Source organism: Entelurus aequoreus, linkage group LG09 (genome assembly GCF_033978785.1).
Source record: "Entelurus aequoreus isolate RoL-2023_Sb linkage group LG09, RoL_Eaeq_v1.1, whole genome shotgun sequence".
NCBI classification, from domain to species: Eukaryota; Metazoa; Chordata; class Actinopteri; order Syngnathiformes; family Syngnathidae; genus Entelurus; species Entelurus aequoreus.
Window position 1 is genome coordinate 50,533,698 of NC_084739.1, and position 19,346 is coordinate 50,553,043.

A 19,346-nucleotide genomic window follows, 5' to 3' on the forward strand; every position below is an offset into this window, starting at 1 on the left:
AGACCAAAAGTTGCGAACTTTATCGTCGTTGTTCTATACTAAATCCTTCCAGCAAAAATATGGCAATATCGCGAAATGATCAAGTATGACATATAGAATGGATCTGCTATCCCTGTTTAAATAAAAACATTTCATTTCAGTAGGCATTTAAGTGCACAGGAAGCCAGTGCAGGTGAGCCAGTATAGGCGTAATATGATCAAACTTTCTTGTTCTTGTCAAAAGTCTAGCAGCCGCATTTTGTACCAACTGTAATCTTTTAATGCTAGACATAGGGAGACCCGAAAATAATACGTTACAGTAATCGAGACGAGACGTAACGAATGCATGAATAATGATCTCAGCGTTCCTGGTGGACAAAATGGAACGAATTTTAGCAATATTACGGAGATGAAAGAAGGCCGTTTTAGTAACACTCTTAATGTGTGACTCAAACGAGAGAGTTGGGTCGAAGATAATACCCAGATTCTTTACCGAGTCGCCTTGTGTAATTGTTTGGTTGTCAAATGTTAAAGTGGTATTATTAAATAGATGTCGGTGTCTCGCAGGAACAATAATCAGCATTTCCGTTTTCTTGGCGTTGAGTTGCAAACAGTTAGCGGACATCCATTGTTTAATTTCATTAAGACACACCTCCAGCTGACTGCAATCCGGCGTGTTGGTCAGCTTTAGGGGCATGTAGAGTTGGGTGTCATCAGCATAACAGTGAAAGCTAACACCGTATTTGCGTATGATGAGTGCAGGGCCAAGAACCGAACCCTGGTGAAATCCGCACGTTACCTTAACATAGTCCGATGTCACATTGTTATGGGAGACGCACTGCATCCTGTCAGTAAGATAAGAGTTAAACCAAGACAAGGCTAGGTCTGACATACCAATACGTGTTTTGATACGCTCTAATAAAATATTATGATCGACGGTATCGAAAGCAGCGCTTAGATCAAGAAACAGCAACATAGATGACGCATCAGAATCCATCGTTAGCAATAGATCATTAGTCATTTTTGCGAGGGCTGTCTCCGTAGAGTGATTTGCCCTGAAACCGGATTGAAAAGGTTCACAGAGATTGTTAGACACTAAGTGTTCATTTAGCTGCTGTGCAACAATTTTTTCGAGGATTTTCAAAATAAAGGGAAGGTGGGACACCGACCGGTCGGTAGTTTACCATGAGGTCAGGATTGAGGTTAGGTCTTTTGAGCAGAGGATGAATAACTGCTTTTTTGAATGCTAGGGGAACAGTGCCAGAGGAAAGTGATAAGTTTATAATATTTAGCACTGATAAGATATGAAAGATAAAAATATATCTTTGCAAGCCTTAATCGATAATTATAAATACTTGTCATATAAATAAATGTAACGATCGGAATGAAACTCAATGTAACAGAGTAAAAGTAGTGTTTATTCTTCTCAAAAACATGCGAGTAAAAGTAAAAAGTATGTTACATTAAAACTACACTGACAAGTACAATTTATCCAAAAAGTTACTTAAGTAAATGTAACGGAGTAAGTGTAGCGCGTTACTACCCAACTCTGAATGTAAATTAAGTATTGTTAACGATTTTTGAATGTATTTTTAAAGTGATTTTGAGGTAGAATTGATTGCTCCCATTAGTTGCATTGCTAGCCACCAAAAACGAGACGATATGTACATGATCAAATGCAAAAAACCACAACTTTTGTCTTCTTGTCTCTCATAAGTAATGTGAAAAAAAAATTGCAGTTCCCCTTTGAACTAGAATTTATTTAAAGGATGCATGTTTTACATAGTTTATTAGAATACATGCTAAATAAATTGTTTATTTTTAGTCTACAATTCTAACAATTACAATAAAGAAAACAACTGTGGCATACCCCCTGCTTAAAATATTTTCTACTACAAAAACACTAACGGCTGGACCACCAGAAAACGACATGTATCAAGTGAAAGGTCAAATTCAAAAATGTCAAAAATTAAACGGTGATAGGTTAATTTGTAAGGTGAGTAGGTTTGTTACAAATTTCACATATAACACCCTGTCATTTAAAACTACTGATGGCTAATCTATTCCTGTAACCCATCACAATGTAAATGACACCTGAGTAGAACAAAGTGTATTATCTCACCGACCAGTCTAACAGCAACCATGTTTATATATTTTATATCACAAACATCTCTCTCTTCTGTAAATGATCTGGCAGACGCATATCTGTGTACGAGTCCCATAAACTCGGTGGCCCCTACGTTTTAACCCTGGTAACCCTGTGCATTAGGTGCCACTGTACATTCATATTAAAAATGTTCGAGTGAGCTAAATGTTTTCATATTTAAAGCCTTAAATCAATTGAGAAATGTGGGGACTTAAAACAAAAACTAAAATATTTCAACAGGGATAGTTTCGTGGGAAATGTGGAATTTGGAATTTATGTGTCCATAATGTCCCTCATGTTCATGATAGAGCTGAAGATTCTGATGTTGGAATGGTTTAAGAAATGTAGAATGAGTGGAGCATCATAGAATGGGTCAGAATAAGAATAATAGAGAGAAGAATGTTGGTGAACATACATATTTTCATCTTTTACATTTCAGTCACCATGCATGGAATTCATGAGAGCATTTAGTTTGAACAGCCAAACAAAAACAATGAAAAAAACATTTTCTTTTCTGTGTACTACTACAACTGAGCAAGCAGTGAAGTAACTTACCTGGGCCGATACAGAAGCCACCGATGATACCAACCACAAAGCCAACGCTGATATAGCGCATGAAAGGTGAATGATTCTGTGGAGATAGACAATAGTATGTCAGTTCTTATTATATACTACTATGTGACAGTCAGTCTATTTCATTTATATAGCATCAATTATCAACAGAGGTTATCTGAAGACATTTTCCACGTAGAGCAAGACAACCAACCGAACTCCACATTAGCAAGAACTTGGCGATGGCCCAGGGGCGGACTTACCATTAAGCAAACACAGGCAGTTGTCTGGGGGCCTGAAATTTCCAGCGACCCCACAGATTCTCATAAAAAAAAAGATTGATAAAGTTTTCTTCAATTTAAAACAATTCTTTATTTTTTGTGTTGATTTGTGTGCTTTAAAGTACATTAACATGTTCAATCAGTTATGATCATATTCGACAGGTGCCCTCTTCCTTTCTTACGCAATATCAATCATCCATCCATCCATCCATCCATGTTCTACCGCCTGTCCCTTTACAGATAACATTCACACTCACATTCACACACTAGGGCCAATTTAGTGTTGCCAATCAACCTATCCCCAGGTGCATGTCTTTGGATGTTTACTGACACGGCACCTTGAAAAAGGGCATGCAGTTTCCCAGCATGCCTGGCCGTTGAGCTGTTGTCATTGTGCTGTGAGCTGAGCTGAAGCAGTAAAATCATATTAACGAAGATAATATGTGTGTGCCGGTTCATCTTTGGTACACCACATACCCAAACCTGGTGTCAGAAGTGGACGTAACCTAGTGTCTATGGCTGCATTGTGTCATCGAGCTCAAGCCCCAGGAGGTCCAGGCGGGGAAATTAAGGAGTGTTTAGGAAGCAAAGTGTCGACGTGTCGACAAATGTTGACAATAAAATTTGTCGCCCATAATTATATTTGTCGACAATAGTCATGACGTCACACTCGTGTTTTTCCTGGCGGAATCAGGTCTGCATCGCCACTTGCAAAAACATTGTCAGTGATAACATGTTAAGTGTGAGAATATTTCCTCTTATTCTTGTTAAAAACATGAATACCTTCCTCATTTTGCAAAGCAGACCTTGTTTTTATGGCTGTATATCTGTGATACGAGAGCATTTAAAGCGGAGGCATGATGTCGTACATCTGTAGGGAGGACGTGGTCTTAACCTCGGTAAGAGTGTCAGCTTATGCCTTGCTACCTAGTTAACACGTTTGCGTTCATTTTAGTCTAAGTCAGCCAGCTAAACTTTGTCTACATTCATTCAAGTACTTTTTAATGCAGTGTCAATTTGCAATGCCGTATAAAAGGGCACAATAACAAACGCGAACCGCGTGCGCACAGACGCAGACACACTCACACATAGACAGACAAGGCACCAATGCGGAGGTATCATAATATTAAAAATACAATTTATTAACACATTGAGTCTATTAGAGTGCTAAAACTGCCAAGAGTTAATCAATAGTCTTGTGTGCAGCGTTTTAAACTCATCATCACAAAATGCTTTATTTATTTTTGAGGAAGTTAGATTTTGTGTTTTATTGTTTGTTTTCATTGCTGCTATTTTACCAGTTTTTTTTATACATAGATAAGGTTATTTTTGTAAATCAATTTGACTTTCCTTTCTTTTAAATAGACAATGTTTAATAGTAATTTTAGTTTTTGCAACAGCTGAATGAGCAGCAGTTACAGTAAAAATTAATATTTATGAATTAATTAGTCGGGCAGCACGGTGTAACAGGGGTTAGTACGTGTGCCTCACAATACAAAAGTCCTGGGATCTTTCTGTGTAGCAACACTAAATTGGCCCTGGAGTGTGAATGTGAATTTTGTCTGTTTATCTGTGTTGGCTCTGCGATGAGGTGGCGACTTGTCCAGGGTGTACCCCACCTTCCGCCCATGTGCAGCTGGGATAGGCTCCAGCACCCCCGCGGCCCCATAAGGGACAAGCGGTAGAAAATGAATGGATGGAATGCATTAATCATCTTTGTTGTTAGTAAGCACATGCCTAAAATAACTTAAGCTGCATTTAGAAGTCCATGGAAAAATTAGAGCCATTAAATATGTGTACGCTTTATTATCCGACTAATCGTGAAGATAATTGTTAACTAATCGACTATCAAAATAATCGTTAGTTACAGCCCTATTGATGAGGCAGGAGTTGAAGTGCATCGAAGAGTTGTTCTGCCATAAGTTGGTCAACTTGATTGTCACGGCGCCAAGATTACCCACCTTGGTGGTGTTAGCATTGTCACCCTTGACCCGGAAACAGAAGTTCCGCTTGGTGAATATCTTATTTGATTGCCACAACATAATAGTAGAAAATACGACCAATACGGCACTCTAAGACATATAAGATATATACATTTTCTTAAATCCATAATGTATTAAAGCTGCAATATTTGAGGCACACTTAGCAAGGGATGACTCTACTTTTTTTAGACAAATCATAAGCAATTATCTGTGTGCTCATTCTATCCAAATGAGTTTCAGTCAGGCATTTTCCATGGATGAGCTGGAGACTAAGCATTATTTTACTTTTTGTTGTAATATAATAATTATAATACCATACATGGAAAAGGATGAACAATTTATGTAAACCAATGACTTGGTCCTCAAAGAAAACCCACAAAAACACACACTTACTTGTAAAATTAAGGAACAAGTGATCCCAGCACTGCAGACACCCATCATGGTAAAACCACCAATCATAAGAGGCTTCCTCCCCAGCTTCTCTATGGTGAAACACTGCAGAAGAAGGTCAGAATGACACACTTTTTATTAATAACTTAATAATAATAATTATTATTATTATTAAGCATCTACCCCAATGAGTCCAGCAATGATCTCTATTACTCCAGTTCCTGCTGTCGTATACGGTATTTCCACCTCAGGGATTCCTGCATTCTCAAATATGTCATTGGTGTAGAACCAGATCTGCCATGGAAAACAAATTTTTTTCAATGCATTTGTAAACATGGAATACTTACATCTAGTGCAGTGGTCTGCAAACTGTGGGCCTGGAGCCGCATGCGGCTCTTTTATCCCTGTGTTGTGGCTCCAGCTAGTTTATGCTTCTGTGTACTGTAGTCACTATGTCATAATGAGACTTTAAAAGCTCTGCATCAGCCATTCAATTCTAAGGGCAGTGTTTTCTGGTGAGAAACCATGACACCCAACTTGTCATGATTTAGCTTGTAAGCGTCCTTTGTTGCTATAAACAATGGTAACTAGAGAGCGATTGAGTGTTTTTGGAACTGTTGCTGTGCTACAATATTTGAATTGCAAACAAAACATTTTTCAAAGGTGGGCAGTATGTCTCATAATTAAATCACAACAACACAGGACAAGTACTTTGCCGCGTCGCTACTATCAAGGTTAGGCTTTATTTTAGGTGTACATCACGCTACACAAAAAGATTTGGAGGGGGACGCCATAGCTCGCCTTAACGCAGCAACATATACAAGAAACATGGAAGAAATAGGGATGTGTGACAACTAGTGTTAGGTATAATGCTGTTACATAATAATGGCGTTACTAACACACACACAACCTTAACTTCAACGGGGGAATAATACAACAATTTAATGAAGTGATGCATGTGATCCCACACTACTCTGTTTGTGGACAAGTAGACATGCAGCCACCAAAGCAGATAAATTAAACATTTATTTTTCAAAGTAATTTGCCTAACACTGATGATCACAAAACAAAAATCCAGCAAAATTTGATTTTGACTAATTGCCAGGTGGCTACAGGTGTGGGTCAATGCCTACAGTGAGGTAATAAGGAAAAACTAGAAAATAAACCAGAACCAAAATAACATTCAAAATATGGGGGTGGGGGGAGAACAAGACAGGAACTTAATGTTTTAGATCAGGGGCAACATGACCTTGCTTGTGATTTTTTTATTACATTAGCTGCACATCTTTATTTTTGAGAATATCCCATTGTCAGTTTGTCGGGCACAATTTTTTGGGGTGTGTTTAAAGACCCAATGAGTCAGTGCGAGCCTATTGTGTCTAAAATAACTACATTGCAGGCTATGGCGACACAACCAGGACGTTTTGGTTTTGTCGAGTGGCCAATACTAGTGTAGTATTGAGCCATTTTTAATCTTGCAAAAGCTTAATTTAGAGCAGAATTACATAATGTTTTACTATCAATAAAACAAAGCTAAGATGTGGATGTTGTGTTTCAAATTTAGCATATATTGATAGACCTATATTGTATTGGTTTTAGTATCTTTAATGCACAAAATGTATCAAAATGGCATTGCATTCTTCAAATGTTGTTTATGTGGCCCTCGCTGGATAAAGTTTGCCTTAAATCATGGTCCACATGCCCCTCCCAGTCCAGTCAGACAATTTACTATCCTGAGGTCCATGCTCCAGTGAAGTTTAGGCACAGGCGGCTAAAGTTACGGCCAATATGTGGGATGAGGATAGTAGGCGTACATGCAGGCAGTGTAACCAATCGGGTCACATAGCAAGATCTTGTAAACTCTTCTGAAACCATCACAGGTTTGAACTAAGTGCCCCTGCATATCCGATGTGTGACCATCACCTTAGGCTCCTAGTGGATGTTGGTTTAAGGGTTGCTCCTGTAAAACATTGCGAAAATGTAATTTGGGTTAAAGAGTATCAGAAAAAAACAAAAGAAGAAACGGAAGGTCATGGGAAACTGCACAGTTGGTGGGATCCAGATTCTGGTGGTTGAAATAGTTGGGAACACAGGGTTGGTTTATCTGGATAGGTCAGAAAAGGGAGGCAATGAAAACACTATTCACAGAATGTCCTTAAAACGTGCGTTGGCAAAATAGACGAGGCACCCAGAGTCAGCAGAGGAGAGAGCAAGCCATATGAGCCCAACACTGTACTAGTAAAGGCTTTTAAACGCAGTTGCCATTGTTGGGACTTGGTCAAGGTGTTGACCCCGGATGCAGAGACGGGAGGCAAGATGGAATCAAAAAAGGACAGTCTTTAATTAAGACCAAAAGCTTAACAAAAGGTGATGGGGCAAAAATGCACACCATAAAACATAGCCAATAAGCAGGAACTTCAGAGGTCGGTGGGGGGAAAGGCCAGGGCACACTGAGCAAAGGAAACGTCCACAACAGATATCTTCTCCACCTCAGGGAGGAAAGAAAAACACACGGAGGTTAGGTGTATAATAACAAGGGCGAAAAAACGTACCCGGACTTGGAGGTCAAGCAAAAGCATACAACGTGAAAAAAACAGGAAACAATAACCAGCAAGGCACAGCTGTCTGTGCCCAGTTTAAATAATCCATGAACTGATTAGCTGCAGGTGTGCCCCAAGGCCCGCCCCTCACCCAGGAAGAGTAAACTAAAGAAAGAGGCACAACTGGGAAAATACAGGCACAAAATAAAAGGGAAGGCAGGAAAACAATAAAACACAACAGTACCCCCCTCCTAAATTTATGCCCCCTGGCGGCTTATCTGGCTTCTCCGGAAAACGATCGTAAAACGCAGCTAAAATTGTAGGGTCAAGAACAGGGGCGTCACTAGCTTTTAAGGACAAAGGGGGCTTAGCCCCCAGGAGATGCACAGGATGCGAGCGAACGTAGCGCACGAGCACCAGGCATGTGATTTTTCCGTCTAAAGTCGGAATTCCGTCTTTTTTAATCTCGGGAAAAAAAAAATTATCTCCCGTTTTTCAGTTTTTTTTGCCGACCCTAAATCAAGATTCGAGACGTAGTTTATATTACGCTGTAGTTGATTGGTCGATATGTTCCTTGTGACCAATCAGGACATCTGTTATGAATGATGACGTTAATAACGTCATCATTCATAATGGTTATTACCGCCATTGTCCATATGTAAACGATGTCGGTTCTCGAGAGAAAGGACGCTTTACGAGTAAAAGAAATTGATAAACATGTCAAAAATAAGTTTCGATGGGACTGGATGGAAAGGGAAATCACTGATACTGTTGGGAAGAAGGAAGTTATGACTTTGTTCGGTGATTTTATTCGGAAAATCGATCGTCCCAGAAAGGTTTTGTGCACGTGGTGTCATGATAATATTGACTATGGATCACGAGGTTTCAAGGCTTTGGAAGTACATGCGAAACGCCAAAAACATATGAAACAACTTGAAGCAAGGAAAAACAACTTTTCACTAGCTGGTACTTTTGGATGTCAACCGAAAGTGACATCGAGAGGAAAGATCCACCCACAACCCACTTCAGTTGCAGACAGGGTTGTTGTTAATGAGGTAAGCTAAAAAGTATTTGCTTGCGAAATACGCATGTTTGTTTTAAATATTAACCAATTATTGCTTTGCGAAATATAAATGGGTTTTTCTAAAAATAAAAAGCCACGTGAAAATATATTATGAAATTACAGAAATTCTTAGAGTCGCATTATTGATTCCAGTTAACAATTTATTTGAAATAAATTTGCATAAAATACTATTTTGTAATATTAAGTTCTTATGTAGTCTCTTGAAACTATTGTCAGTGGTGTAACAATCTTGAAGGTAAATATTTTCACACTTGTTTCATGCAATATGTAAGTGTCCTCACATTATTATTATTTCCTATTTTCAAATATGAGTAAACAATACTAAACATGTTTAATTATTTTCATAAATTTATATCCTATTTTGGCGAAAAGAATGAAATGTTTACATTTGGTATTTTGTTATATTTATCCAAAAATCCAAAAAAGAAGCTACAAAAGCAGAGACCAAAAGGAAAATGCAGGCTGTTCAGAAATTTGCAAGGAAAGCTCACGTTAGGGCTCTCCGAGAAAGCTAATGTGTGAAGTGAACTGAAGTAATGTGGTAATACTGTAAATAAACTGCAGATAATAACACTGATCAATGTGACACCTGTGGATGTGAAATGAACACAAGATGTAAATATTAGTGACTAAATACTGTTGGGACTGAACCATATACAGTGATTCATTAGGATAATTGGGTTATGTATGTTCTATTAATGATGTTTTCATGTCTTTAAACACTAAAATATTTTCTTCAAATGGTGCTGTCTTTGTTAATTTTAGCATGTTAAATTGGTGAAAAACCAGGAGCTTCGGGGGACGTTGCCCCCCTTGTCTCCCCACCTGGCCTTCGTCCCCCAGACCCCCGGAAATGTTTTCAGTCTTTTTCATTGTGGTCAAATCACATGCCTGGAGCACAAAACTTCACAAACGGCTAACAAAGACTTAGAAATTAATCATTGTTATTATTATTATTTCAGTGGGTTTATTTTCAATGTGTGTTCAGTACAACAACAAACATGGGTTTGCACAGTGACATTTTGTTTACAGCATCAACAAGAATCAATTACTTGCATGATCCTTCAAGATACACTGAAACACAATGAAAGTCATGGCATTAGCCTCTGTTATTCATTCACAACATAGAGGCTAATACCACCACTTTCGCTCACAATACAATAATTGTTTGTTCCCAAATATTTTGAAGTTGCACAGATTACATTTTGGGCACATATGTGACTAAAATGATTGCAAATTCAAGCCCTGGAAATATTACTTAATTACTTGAATTAAAGTCATATCTGGATCGGGATAATTTGGCTTGTACATCATATATTTATATATACACTACCGTTCAAAAGTTTGGGGTCACCCAAACAACTTTGTGGAATAACCTTCATTTCTAAGAACAAGAATAGACTGTGGAGTTTCAGATGAAAGTTCTCTTTTTCTGGCCATTTTGAGCGTTTAATTGACCCCACAAATGTGATGCTCCAGAAACTCAATCTGCTCTACGGAAGGTCAGTTTTGTAGCTTCTGTAACGAGCTAAACTGTTTTCAGATGTGTGAACATGATTGCACAAGGGTTTTCTAATCATCAATTAGCCTTCTGAGCCAATGAGCAAACACATTGTACCATTAGAACACTGGAGTGATAGTTGCTGGAAATGGGCCTCTATACACCTATGTAGATATTGCACCAAAAACCAGACATTTGCAGCTAGAATAGTCATTTACCACATTAGCAATGTATAGAGCAGACCTGGGCATTGTGCGGCCCGCGGGCCGCATCCGGCCCTTTGTACGTCCCTGTCCGGCCCGCGTGAGGCCAATTATAAATTACAAAATACATTTTAAAAAGCATCTATTTCGAGTGTGCAATACAACGGTGCTGCTTTTGTTTTGAAAAGCGTTATTTGTATTACTTCCGTGTGGACGTATGCTCGTGCGCGCAGCGGCAATCTCAAATTACAAAATAAATTAAAAAAAACATCTTTGTCGTGCGTGCAATACAACTGTGCTGCTTTTATTTTGAAAAGTGTTATATGTGCGTATGTCCTGTGAGGGAAGGCGCACAGCGACAAGTGATGCCCGCTAAAAAGAGAAAAGTTGATGACGAATGGCGTGTTTTCAACAAGACAAGTAAAGGTAAAGCTGTGTGCTTATTTGTGGTACACACGTTGCTGTGTTTAAAGAATATAGTGTAACGACCTGCTGAAGTAGATGTTGTCTTCTTGAGTTGCGTAAATGAGGAGTGAGGAGACGTGCGTGTGGAAGGAACGAGATATGTTGAGCTGTGTTAGTATACCGGTAGCTTGCTCAATAAAAGTTTAAAAAGAGCATCAGACTTGATGTGCACTTCTTCTGGACGCTACAATTGGTGGCAGAAGTAAAACTTTGCGCATACTGCACTGTTTGTGTGCTACGTCATCGGGAGGTACGTGCCACGTGAGGAGCTCGCCGCAAAGAGAGAGAGAGAGAGAGAGAGAGAGAGAGAGAGAGCGTTTACAGGTGCAGCCACGCTGCTTGCCACGGGGGGAATTCCGCCCTCAATGAAGACTCCCAGGTTTGATGGCAAGGCGAACTGGGAGGCATTTCATCCCACTTCTGACATCAATTGTAGCGTCCAGAAGAAGTGCACACCAAGTCTGATGCACTTTTTAAACTTTTATTGAGCAAGCTATACTAACACAGCTCAACTTATCTCGTTCTTTCCAAAAGGAAAACCAATCCTCACTCCTCATTTCCGCAACAGCAACGCTTCCTCCTTCTTCGCCAATCACCTTACAGGCGTGCTACGTTCACAACGTTTTCTTATCTGGTTAAATAAAGGTTTTACAACAAAGAGGATGTAGGATAAAGTGACAGAAATTGAAATGTTTGTATTGTAATATACATCAGGAAGTGTTGTGTAAGAAAGTGTTAAAAATAAAACCATCAAAAGCCATCTGCTTTTGTATAAAGATAAGTTAGGTTAAATGAAAATATTATTATTATTATTATCTATCTTACGGTATATCAAAAATAATTTGAGCAAAATTTAATTGAAATATTGTCAGTGTGGCCCTCCAGCAGTGCTCGGGTTGCTCATGCGGCCCCCGGTAAAAATTAATTGCCCACCCCTGGTATAGAGTGTATTTCTTTAAAGTTAAGACTAGTTTAAAGTTATCTTCATTGAAAAGTACAGTGCTTTTCCTTCAAAAATAAGGACATTTCAATGTGACCCCAAACTTTTGAACGGTAGTATATATATATATTATGGCAAGCCGTTAAGGAAATTAAATATAAATGGAAGTCCGAAAAGAAATGAGAAACGTTTATATATACTGTAAATAAGAAAGACTAAGAGTCTGTCTGCTGATCTGAAAAACAGCCAAAGCTGTCAAAGAGCTGAGGGACCATCTTCAAAGTGCAACGCTGAAACAAATAATGCAAACAATAAAACGTAACTTCCAGGGCTTGAGATTAATGTAGTCCCGTCGTCCCGGGGACGGTAAAAAAAATGCACTGGACAAAATTAAATGCTCCCTGGGACGATGGCTTTTAACCATTTTCTTTCTTTTTCTTTTTATGTATTTATTCAAGATCTTTAATCTTTAATTTTACATTTTATATTAAATGTCTTGGTTTTTCCACCCTCTGAAAATCCTATGAAATGTTTAACAAGCCATACTATAATAATACAACAGCTATTAATGTAACAATACAATAAAACAAATGTATTTAATGATGTTTTTTTCATTATTTTAACTGTATATAGATTCTACAAGAAACACAAAACTTAAAAACTAAATTATTTACAATTGCAGACACAAGGTTCTTGTTCTGCAGTGCTGTGTGCTAATGTGCTTTGTATACCTGCAGGACCGCAAGCAAGGTCGCAGAGAAAATGCGGACTGGATTTTGAGTGATGTGGGCATTTTCTATATGAACAAGTGGAATGGATTGGATACCGACGCACTAAAGGGGCTCTCTATCTTACGCTATGAAGTGAGGGGAAACTGAGTGAATATAGACAGGTTATATTATTATTTATTTAAACTCATATTCGGGCCACTTTATAAAGAATATGTCGGCATGTATTTGTAAAAAAAAAAAAAAAAAAATTGAATTTTTTTAATTTATTTTTTTTAACACCAAATTATTTAGGGGGGCTTAAGAACATTTTAGGGGGGCTTGAGCCCCCCTAAAATAGGCCTAACAACGCCAATGGTCAAGAATAAGGGAACAAGGAACCCCGGATTGGTCCTCTGGGCCGAAACCTTCCCAGTCGACCAGATACTGGAAACCCCTGCCCCTTCTCCTCACGTCGCGAATGGCCTTGACTGTAAATGTGGGATGACCATCAATAAGCCTGAGTGGTGGAGGAGGCACTTCCAGCATCTTTGAGTCCAACTGAAGAGGTAGGTCGCGAGATGACAGCCACACCCTCTGACCGGGCTTGTATTCTGACACTATGCTGCGGTGGCGGTCAGCGAGACACTGGTTGCGCTCTGAGGTGCGCTAAAGTGAAGTCCGGGTATTATGCCAGGCTTGACGTGCACGGCGCAGGTAGGCAGCCACAGACGGGACGGAAACCTTGGATTCCAGGGAAGGAAAAGCAGGAGGCTGGTACCCGTAGGGGGAGTGAAAAGGAGACATGCCTGTTGCAGAGCTGACTAGAGTATTATGGGCATACTAGATCCAAGGTAGGCTGAGTGCCCATGAGGCCGGCTGATGGTGGCAAACGCAGCGGATAGCGGCCTCCAGATCTTGATTGGCGCGCTCAGTCTGACCCTTTTTCTGCGGGTGGTATCCCAAAGAAAGGCTGGGCGATGCTCTTAAAGACTTACAGAAGGCCTTCCAAATAACAGATGAAAATTGTCTATCCGAAACCACATCAACAGGGATTCAATGCAGCCGGAAAATGTGGCGTACCAGCAACTCAGCAGTCTCGAGTGCAGAAGGCAAATAGGGAAGAGCAATGAAATGGACAATTTTAGAAAAACGGTCCACCAAAGTGATATAACTGTTTTGCCATTGGATGGTGAGGTGGCACAGGCCGACACAAAGTAGCCCAACAGAAGCGCTGGGATAGGAGAAAAGATGTGCGGGTTATCCCTGGGTGGCAGGCGACCTTGGAGCTGTGGGCCCAGTTCAGGACTTCTGGTCGAAGCTCTAGGACCACAAACAAACACCCCGAGACAGTTCTTGGGGGAGGGAAAGTTCTTTAGTGCCTCCATCACCCGACCTTCAATGTCCCACTGTAATGCTCCCAGCACTCGGAGGGATGTTGGTCTCCGCCTTGACCTCTTCCGAGGGACAGGAATATATTCTCGACAGGGTGTCCGGTTTACTGTTCTGGGATATGGGGCGGAACGTCATGGTGAAGTTGAATCTGGCGAAGAATAGTGCCCACCTTGCCTGTGTCGGGTTGAGCCGTTGAGCGGTGCGAATGTAGGCCAGATTCTTGTGGTCTGTGAACACAACAGCCAGTGCCTCCATTCTTGAAGAGGCAAAACAACAGCAAGTAGTTCTCTATTGCCAATGTCGTAATTGTGTTCCGCTGGAGTATAGCGACGGGAGAAAAAAGCGCACGGGTGCAGTCTCTGGTCGGATTAGGAACGCTGGGAGAGGACCGCCCCTGCGGCGGAGTCTGATGCGTCGATCTCAACAAAAAATTGAGAAGAAGTGTTAGGATGAACAAGAACCGGTGCAGTGAACAACAATTTGAGTCTATCAAAAGAAGACTGAGCGTCCGAGGTCCACAAAAAGCAAAGCTTAGTGGATGTAAGTCTCGTCAAGGGTTCAGCTGCCTGACTACAATTTCGGATAAAACGATGATAAAAGTTTGCAAAACCTAAAAACTTTTGGAGGTGCTTTCTAAAGGTGGGAGTAGGCCTATCAACTACTGCTTGGATCTTAACCAGATCCGCTCGGAGTTGACCCCTCTCCACTATGAATCCCCAAAAAGGAACGGACTCAGAATTAAACACACATTTCTCACCTTTACAAAAAGACGGTTTTCGAGAAGACGGAGAACAAAACGAACATGCTGACGTGTAATTCGGGAGTGGGTGAGAAAACAAGGATATCACCAAATACACCACCACAAAGCGGTCGAGCACGTCCTGCAGGACATCATTGATGAGGCCAAGAAACACAGCGGAAGCATTGGTGAGACCAAACGGCATAACAAGGTATTCAAAATGTCCTAGTGGTGTGTTAAATGCAGTTTTCCATTCATCTACCTCCCTTATTCTAATCAGATGATATGCGTTGCGGAGGTCCATTTTAGTGAAGTGTCTAGCAGCGTATAGAGGGTTGAAAGCCGAATCGAGAAGCAGGAGAGGATATTTATCTTAACAATTAAATCATTAAGGGCGTGGTAATCGATGCAAGGGCGTAGTGACTTATATTTCTATTCCACTAAAAAGAAACCGGCAGCTAGAGGAGAGTTGGAGGGACGGATGAGACCAGACGCAAGAGAAGTGGTAAAATAGTCCTCTAGTGAATCTCTTTAGTGTTTAGAAATGTTGTATTGTCGCAAATAAGGGAGTGTAGCCCCAGGTAAGAGATTAATACTACAATCATAGGAGCGATCTTTGCTAAATACTTCTCTAAGATTGTGGAAAACAGTGGGGACAACAGACAAATCTATGACTTCCTGGGTGTCAACACGTTCCCTAAGATCTTCTTCATCCATCCATCTCACTGTCCCTTTATTTAAAGTGTCCACCATGGGTGCCCGAGCTTTCAGCCGCTCTGCCCCACATCTTTGGAACTCTTTACCACCAGACCTTCGCAACTTAAATTCAATATCCCTCTTCAAATCAAGACTCAAAACATATCTATTCCTGACTGCTTATTCATTGTAATCATCTTTTCTTTTCTCTTTGTTGTTGTTGTTGTTGTTGTTTTTATCCAATTTGATTTTATTGTTGTGATTTTGTACGGTGTCCTTGAGTGCCCAGAAAGGCGCCTTATAAATAACATGTATTATTAATATTATTATTAAGGCACTGTGCGAGGGCATGTTAAGTTAAAGTTAAAGTACCAATGATTGTCACACACACACTAGGTGTGGCGAAATTATTCTCTGCATTCGACCCATCACCCTTGATCACCCCCTGGGAGGTGAGGGGAGCAGTGGGCAGCAGCGGTGGCCGCGCCCGGGAATCATTTTTTGGTGATTTAACCCCCAATTCCAACCCTTGATGCTGAGTGTCAAGCAGGGAGGTAAAGGGTCCCATTTTTGTAGTCTTTGGTATGACTCGGTTTGAACTCACAACTTACCGATCTCAGGGCGGACACTCTAACCACTAGGCAACTGAGTTGGATGTGGACCGGAGACAATGTGTATGGCAAAATACTCCCCAGTTAATGATAGTTGTCTTGGCCCAATCGATATGGGGATTGTGTTTAGCAAGCCAGGTAAGCCCGAGCACAATTGGAGCAGAACTAGAGGGAATGACTAGACAATTAATAGATTCAAAGTGGTTACCAGATAATTGAAGGGATAAGTGATTAGTCTGATGGGTTACGCTCGCCGGGTGGCCTCTGTCAAAAGATCGGACAACTCTAGGTCTAGGTAATTTAGAAAGAGGTATGGAAAAACGCTTAATGACTGATTCATCAATAAAATTATAATCGGCACCAGAGTCAATGAGAGCCCTAATGTCCAATTTCTGATCCTTAATCCAGGCAAGTTTACCCGAGAGTTGAACCCTAAACAACATCTGTCCTGTAGCTGGCAGTCGAGGAGCAGGGTCGGTCGCTGGAGATCTGGATCGTAGCTTAAATAAGACGGCGGGCAGGGCGAAGAGGACAGCGCGCGATGAGATGTTGCGCTTCGCCGCAATATAAACACAGCTGCAAATGAAGGCGTCGACTCCTCTCAGCGGGGCAGAGACATTTTCCTCCAAGCTGCATTGGTTCCCCCTCCAATGCTATCGGCTGGGCATCGACATTGGGTGTTGGTCCGATAGCAGTTTGACAAAAGCAACAGCACCACTCGCACTATACGCCGAGGCGCCGCGTCCCTGCTGCCGGGAGTCTCTGTCTCTCCCAGTCAATGAGACGATTTTCGGTCTCCACTGCCAAAGCCACAAACTCGTCTAGGCTGTTGGGGGTATTAAGTGGGATCATCTGCATCTGGACACGATCAACAAGGCCGAGGGAAAATACGTCCACCAATGCAGAAGTCGGCCACCGGCTGTTAGCAGCGAATCTTCTAAACTTAATGGCGAAGTCTGTGATGCTCTGCTGTCCATGTTGCAGCCGAAGCAATGACCATGCCATATCACATCCTGGTATTTCGCGCTGAAAAATGTTCTTCATAGCCTTGGCGAAGGCAGCGTACGAGGCACACACAGGTGATCGACGTCCCCACTCTGTTGTAGCCCAGGCGGCCGCCCGGCCGGTCATACGGGACATGACAAAGGCCACAAAAGCTCTTTCAGTGCAAAAAGAAGTGGGTAACAGTTCAAAATAAACCTCACACTGGGTGAGAAAGGGTCGCACGTCACCTGAGAATCGCTCGGGCATGGAGAGGGGCGGAGAAGTGGCAGGGGGGGTGTCGCAAAGTGACGGAATGTCTGCGGGTAGAGGAGGATTCAGCTGGACCATTGGATCGGCTGTGGGGGAAGTCATCGCCTGCAGCGTGGTGAGTACATTACCCAACTGTGTGTCCAGAGCATTGAGGCGAGCATTCCGCCAAGGCATTGACGCAAGTCCCAAGAACACCAAACTGTTCCTCTTGTTGGCCTCGTCGTCTTGCCTGTTGACGCAGAGCCATCTTGACCTGGTCGGTCTGCGCGGGTTCCATGATCGGGCTGGTTATTATGATAGAACTTGGTCAAGGTGTTGAACCCAGATGCAGGGACAGGAGGAAAGATGGAATCTTTAATGAAGACCAAAAGGTTAACAAAAGGTGATGGGGCAAAAACGCACACCATATAACATGTGACAGTCATTGGTACTTTAACTTAACTTTACACTTACAAACTGTAGCACACAAAAAAGCACATTTAATAAAAAGAACGTTATTATGGTCTTACCTTTACTTATAAGTGCGGGAACAGTGGTGTTCGTGTTGGAGGAGTTGTGAATGAATGAAATATGAAATCCGTGCTTCAGTCTGCAGGTGTACCTAATGTTGTGTCCCTGCGGTCGTTCGCGGCTTCTCCAGCGCGAGCGTTGTTGTTTTTGCACTTTTTGGCTTCTTGTTAAGTGACTTTTTTTGGGTGGATTCGGTCTTGCACGTGGAGGGTTTGGGTGTGGGCTTTGGTTGGTGTGGCCGCGGCGCTCCCGTCGGGCGGTGCTTTCTGCGGCGGAGGTGCTTGGCACCGGGAGGCGGGGTTATGAGACGAGCCTCTCACAGTGCGTCTACGCAGCAGATTTATGATCGCTCAGCACAAGAAATACTTTACACACATACAGTTGTTGACAAAATACACTGGACATTATATACCTCAGCTAACTAAACTATGGCAATGTATAATATAATTCATATAGCAATACGGTCTCACTGCACAGCAGACCAGCAGTTAGCCGAATCATTGCGCACAATCCATATTGAGGCACAACGCAGTGACGTGCCTCAACTGGCTGCTGATCACAGCACCGTCTCTTCTCAGTATTTGAACGGCAAATGTGAAAATAAAAATAAAAACAATCTAAAACTGGTGAAGTTAAATGGAAAATAACTTTAGTATAATCACTGGATACATATAACAATTACATTTTTTTTTTTTTTCTTTCCATGATGGCAGGTGAGGCCGTGCCTCCCCTGCCTCTAGTGACTGCACGCCACTGATATATACATGATATATATATATATATATATAAATATATATATAATGTATGTGTATATATATATAAATATATATATATATATACACACACATACATTATATATATATATATATATATATATATATATATATATATGTATATATATATATATATATATATATATATATATATATATATATATATATATATATATATATATATGTATATATATATATATATATATATATATATATATATCATGTATATATATATATCTTATGTATATATATATATATATATATATATATATATATATATATGTATATATATATCTTATGTATATATATATATATATATATATATATATATATATATATATGTATGTATATATATATCTTACGTATATATATATCTTATGTATATATATATATATACATATATATATATACATGATATATATATATATATATATATATATATATATATATATATATATATATATATATATATATATATATCTTATATATATACATATATATATAATATATGTGTATATATATATATACACATATATATATATATATATATATATATATATATATATATATATATATATATATATATATATATATATAT

At 40.2% G+C, this 19,346-nt stretch overlaps 1 protein-coding gene across 1 annotated transcript in view; it reads right to left on the minus strand.

The window, feature by feature from the left end:
- Positions 1-19,346, minus strand: part of slc2a15a (solute carrier family 2 member 15a) — a 154,600-nt gene that overhangs the window by 50,733 nt on the left and 84,521 nt on the right. The window contains exons 8-10 of the mRNA XM_062058896.1: positions 5,514-5,624; positions 5,334-5,435; positions 2,681-2,756 (exon numbers count right to left, since the gene is read on the minus strand). Coding sequence (XP_061914880.1) covers positions 2,681-2,756; positions 5,334-5,435; positions 5,514-5,624 — 289 coding nt within the window. The remainder of the gene's footprint in view (positions 1-2,680; positions 2,757-5,333; positions 5,436-5,513; positions 5,625-19,346) is intronic.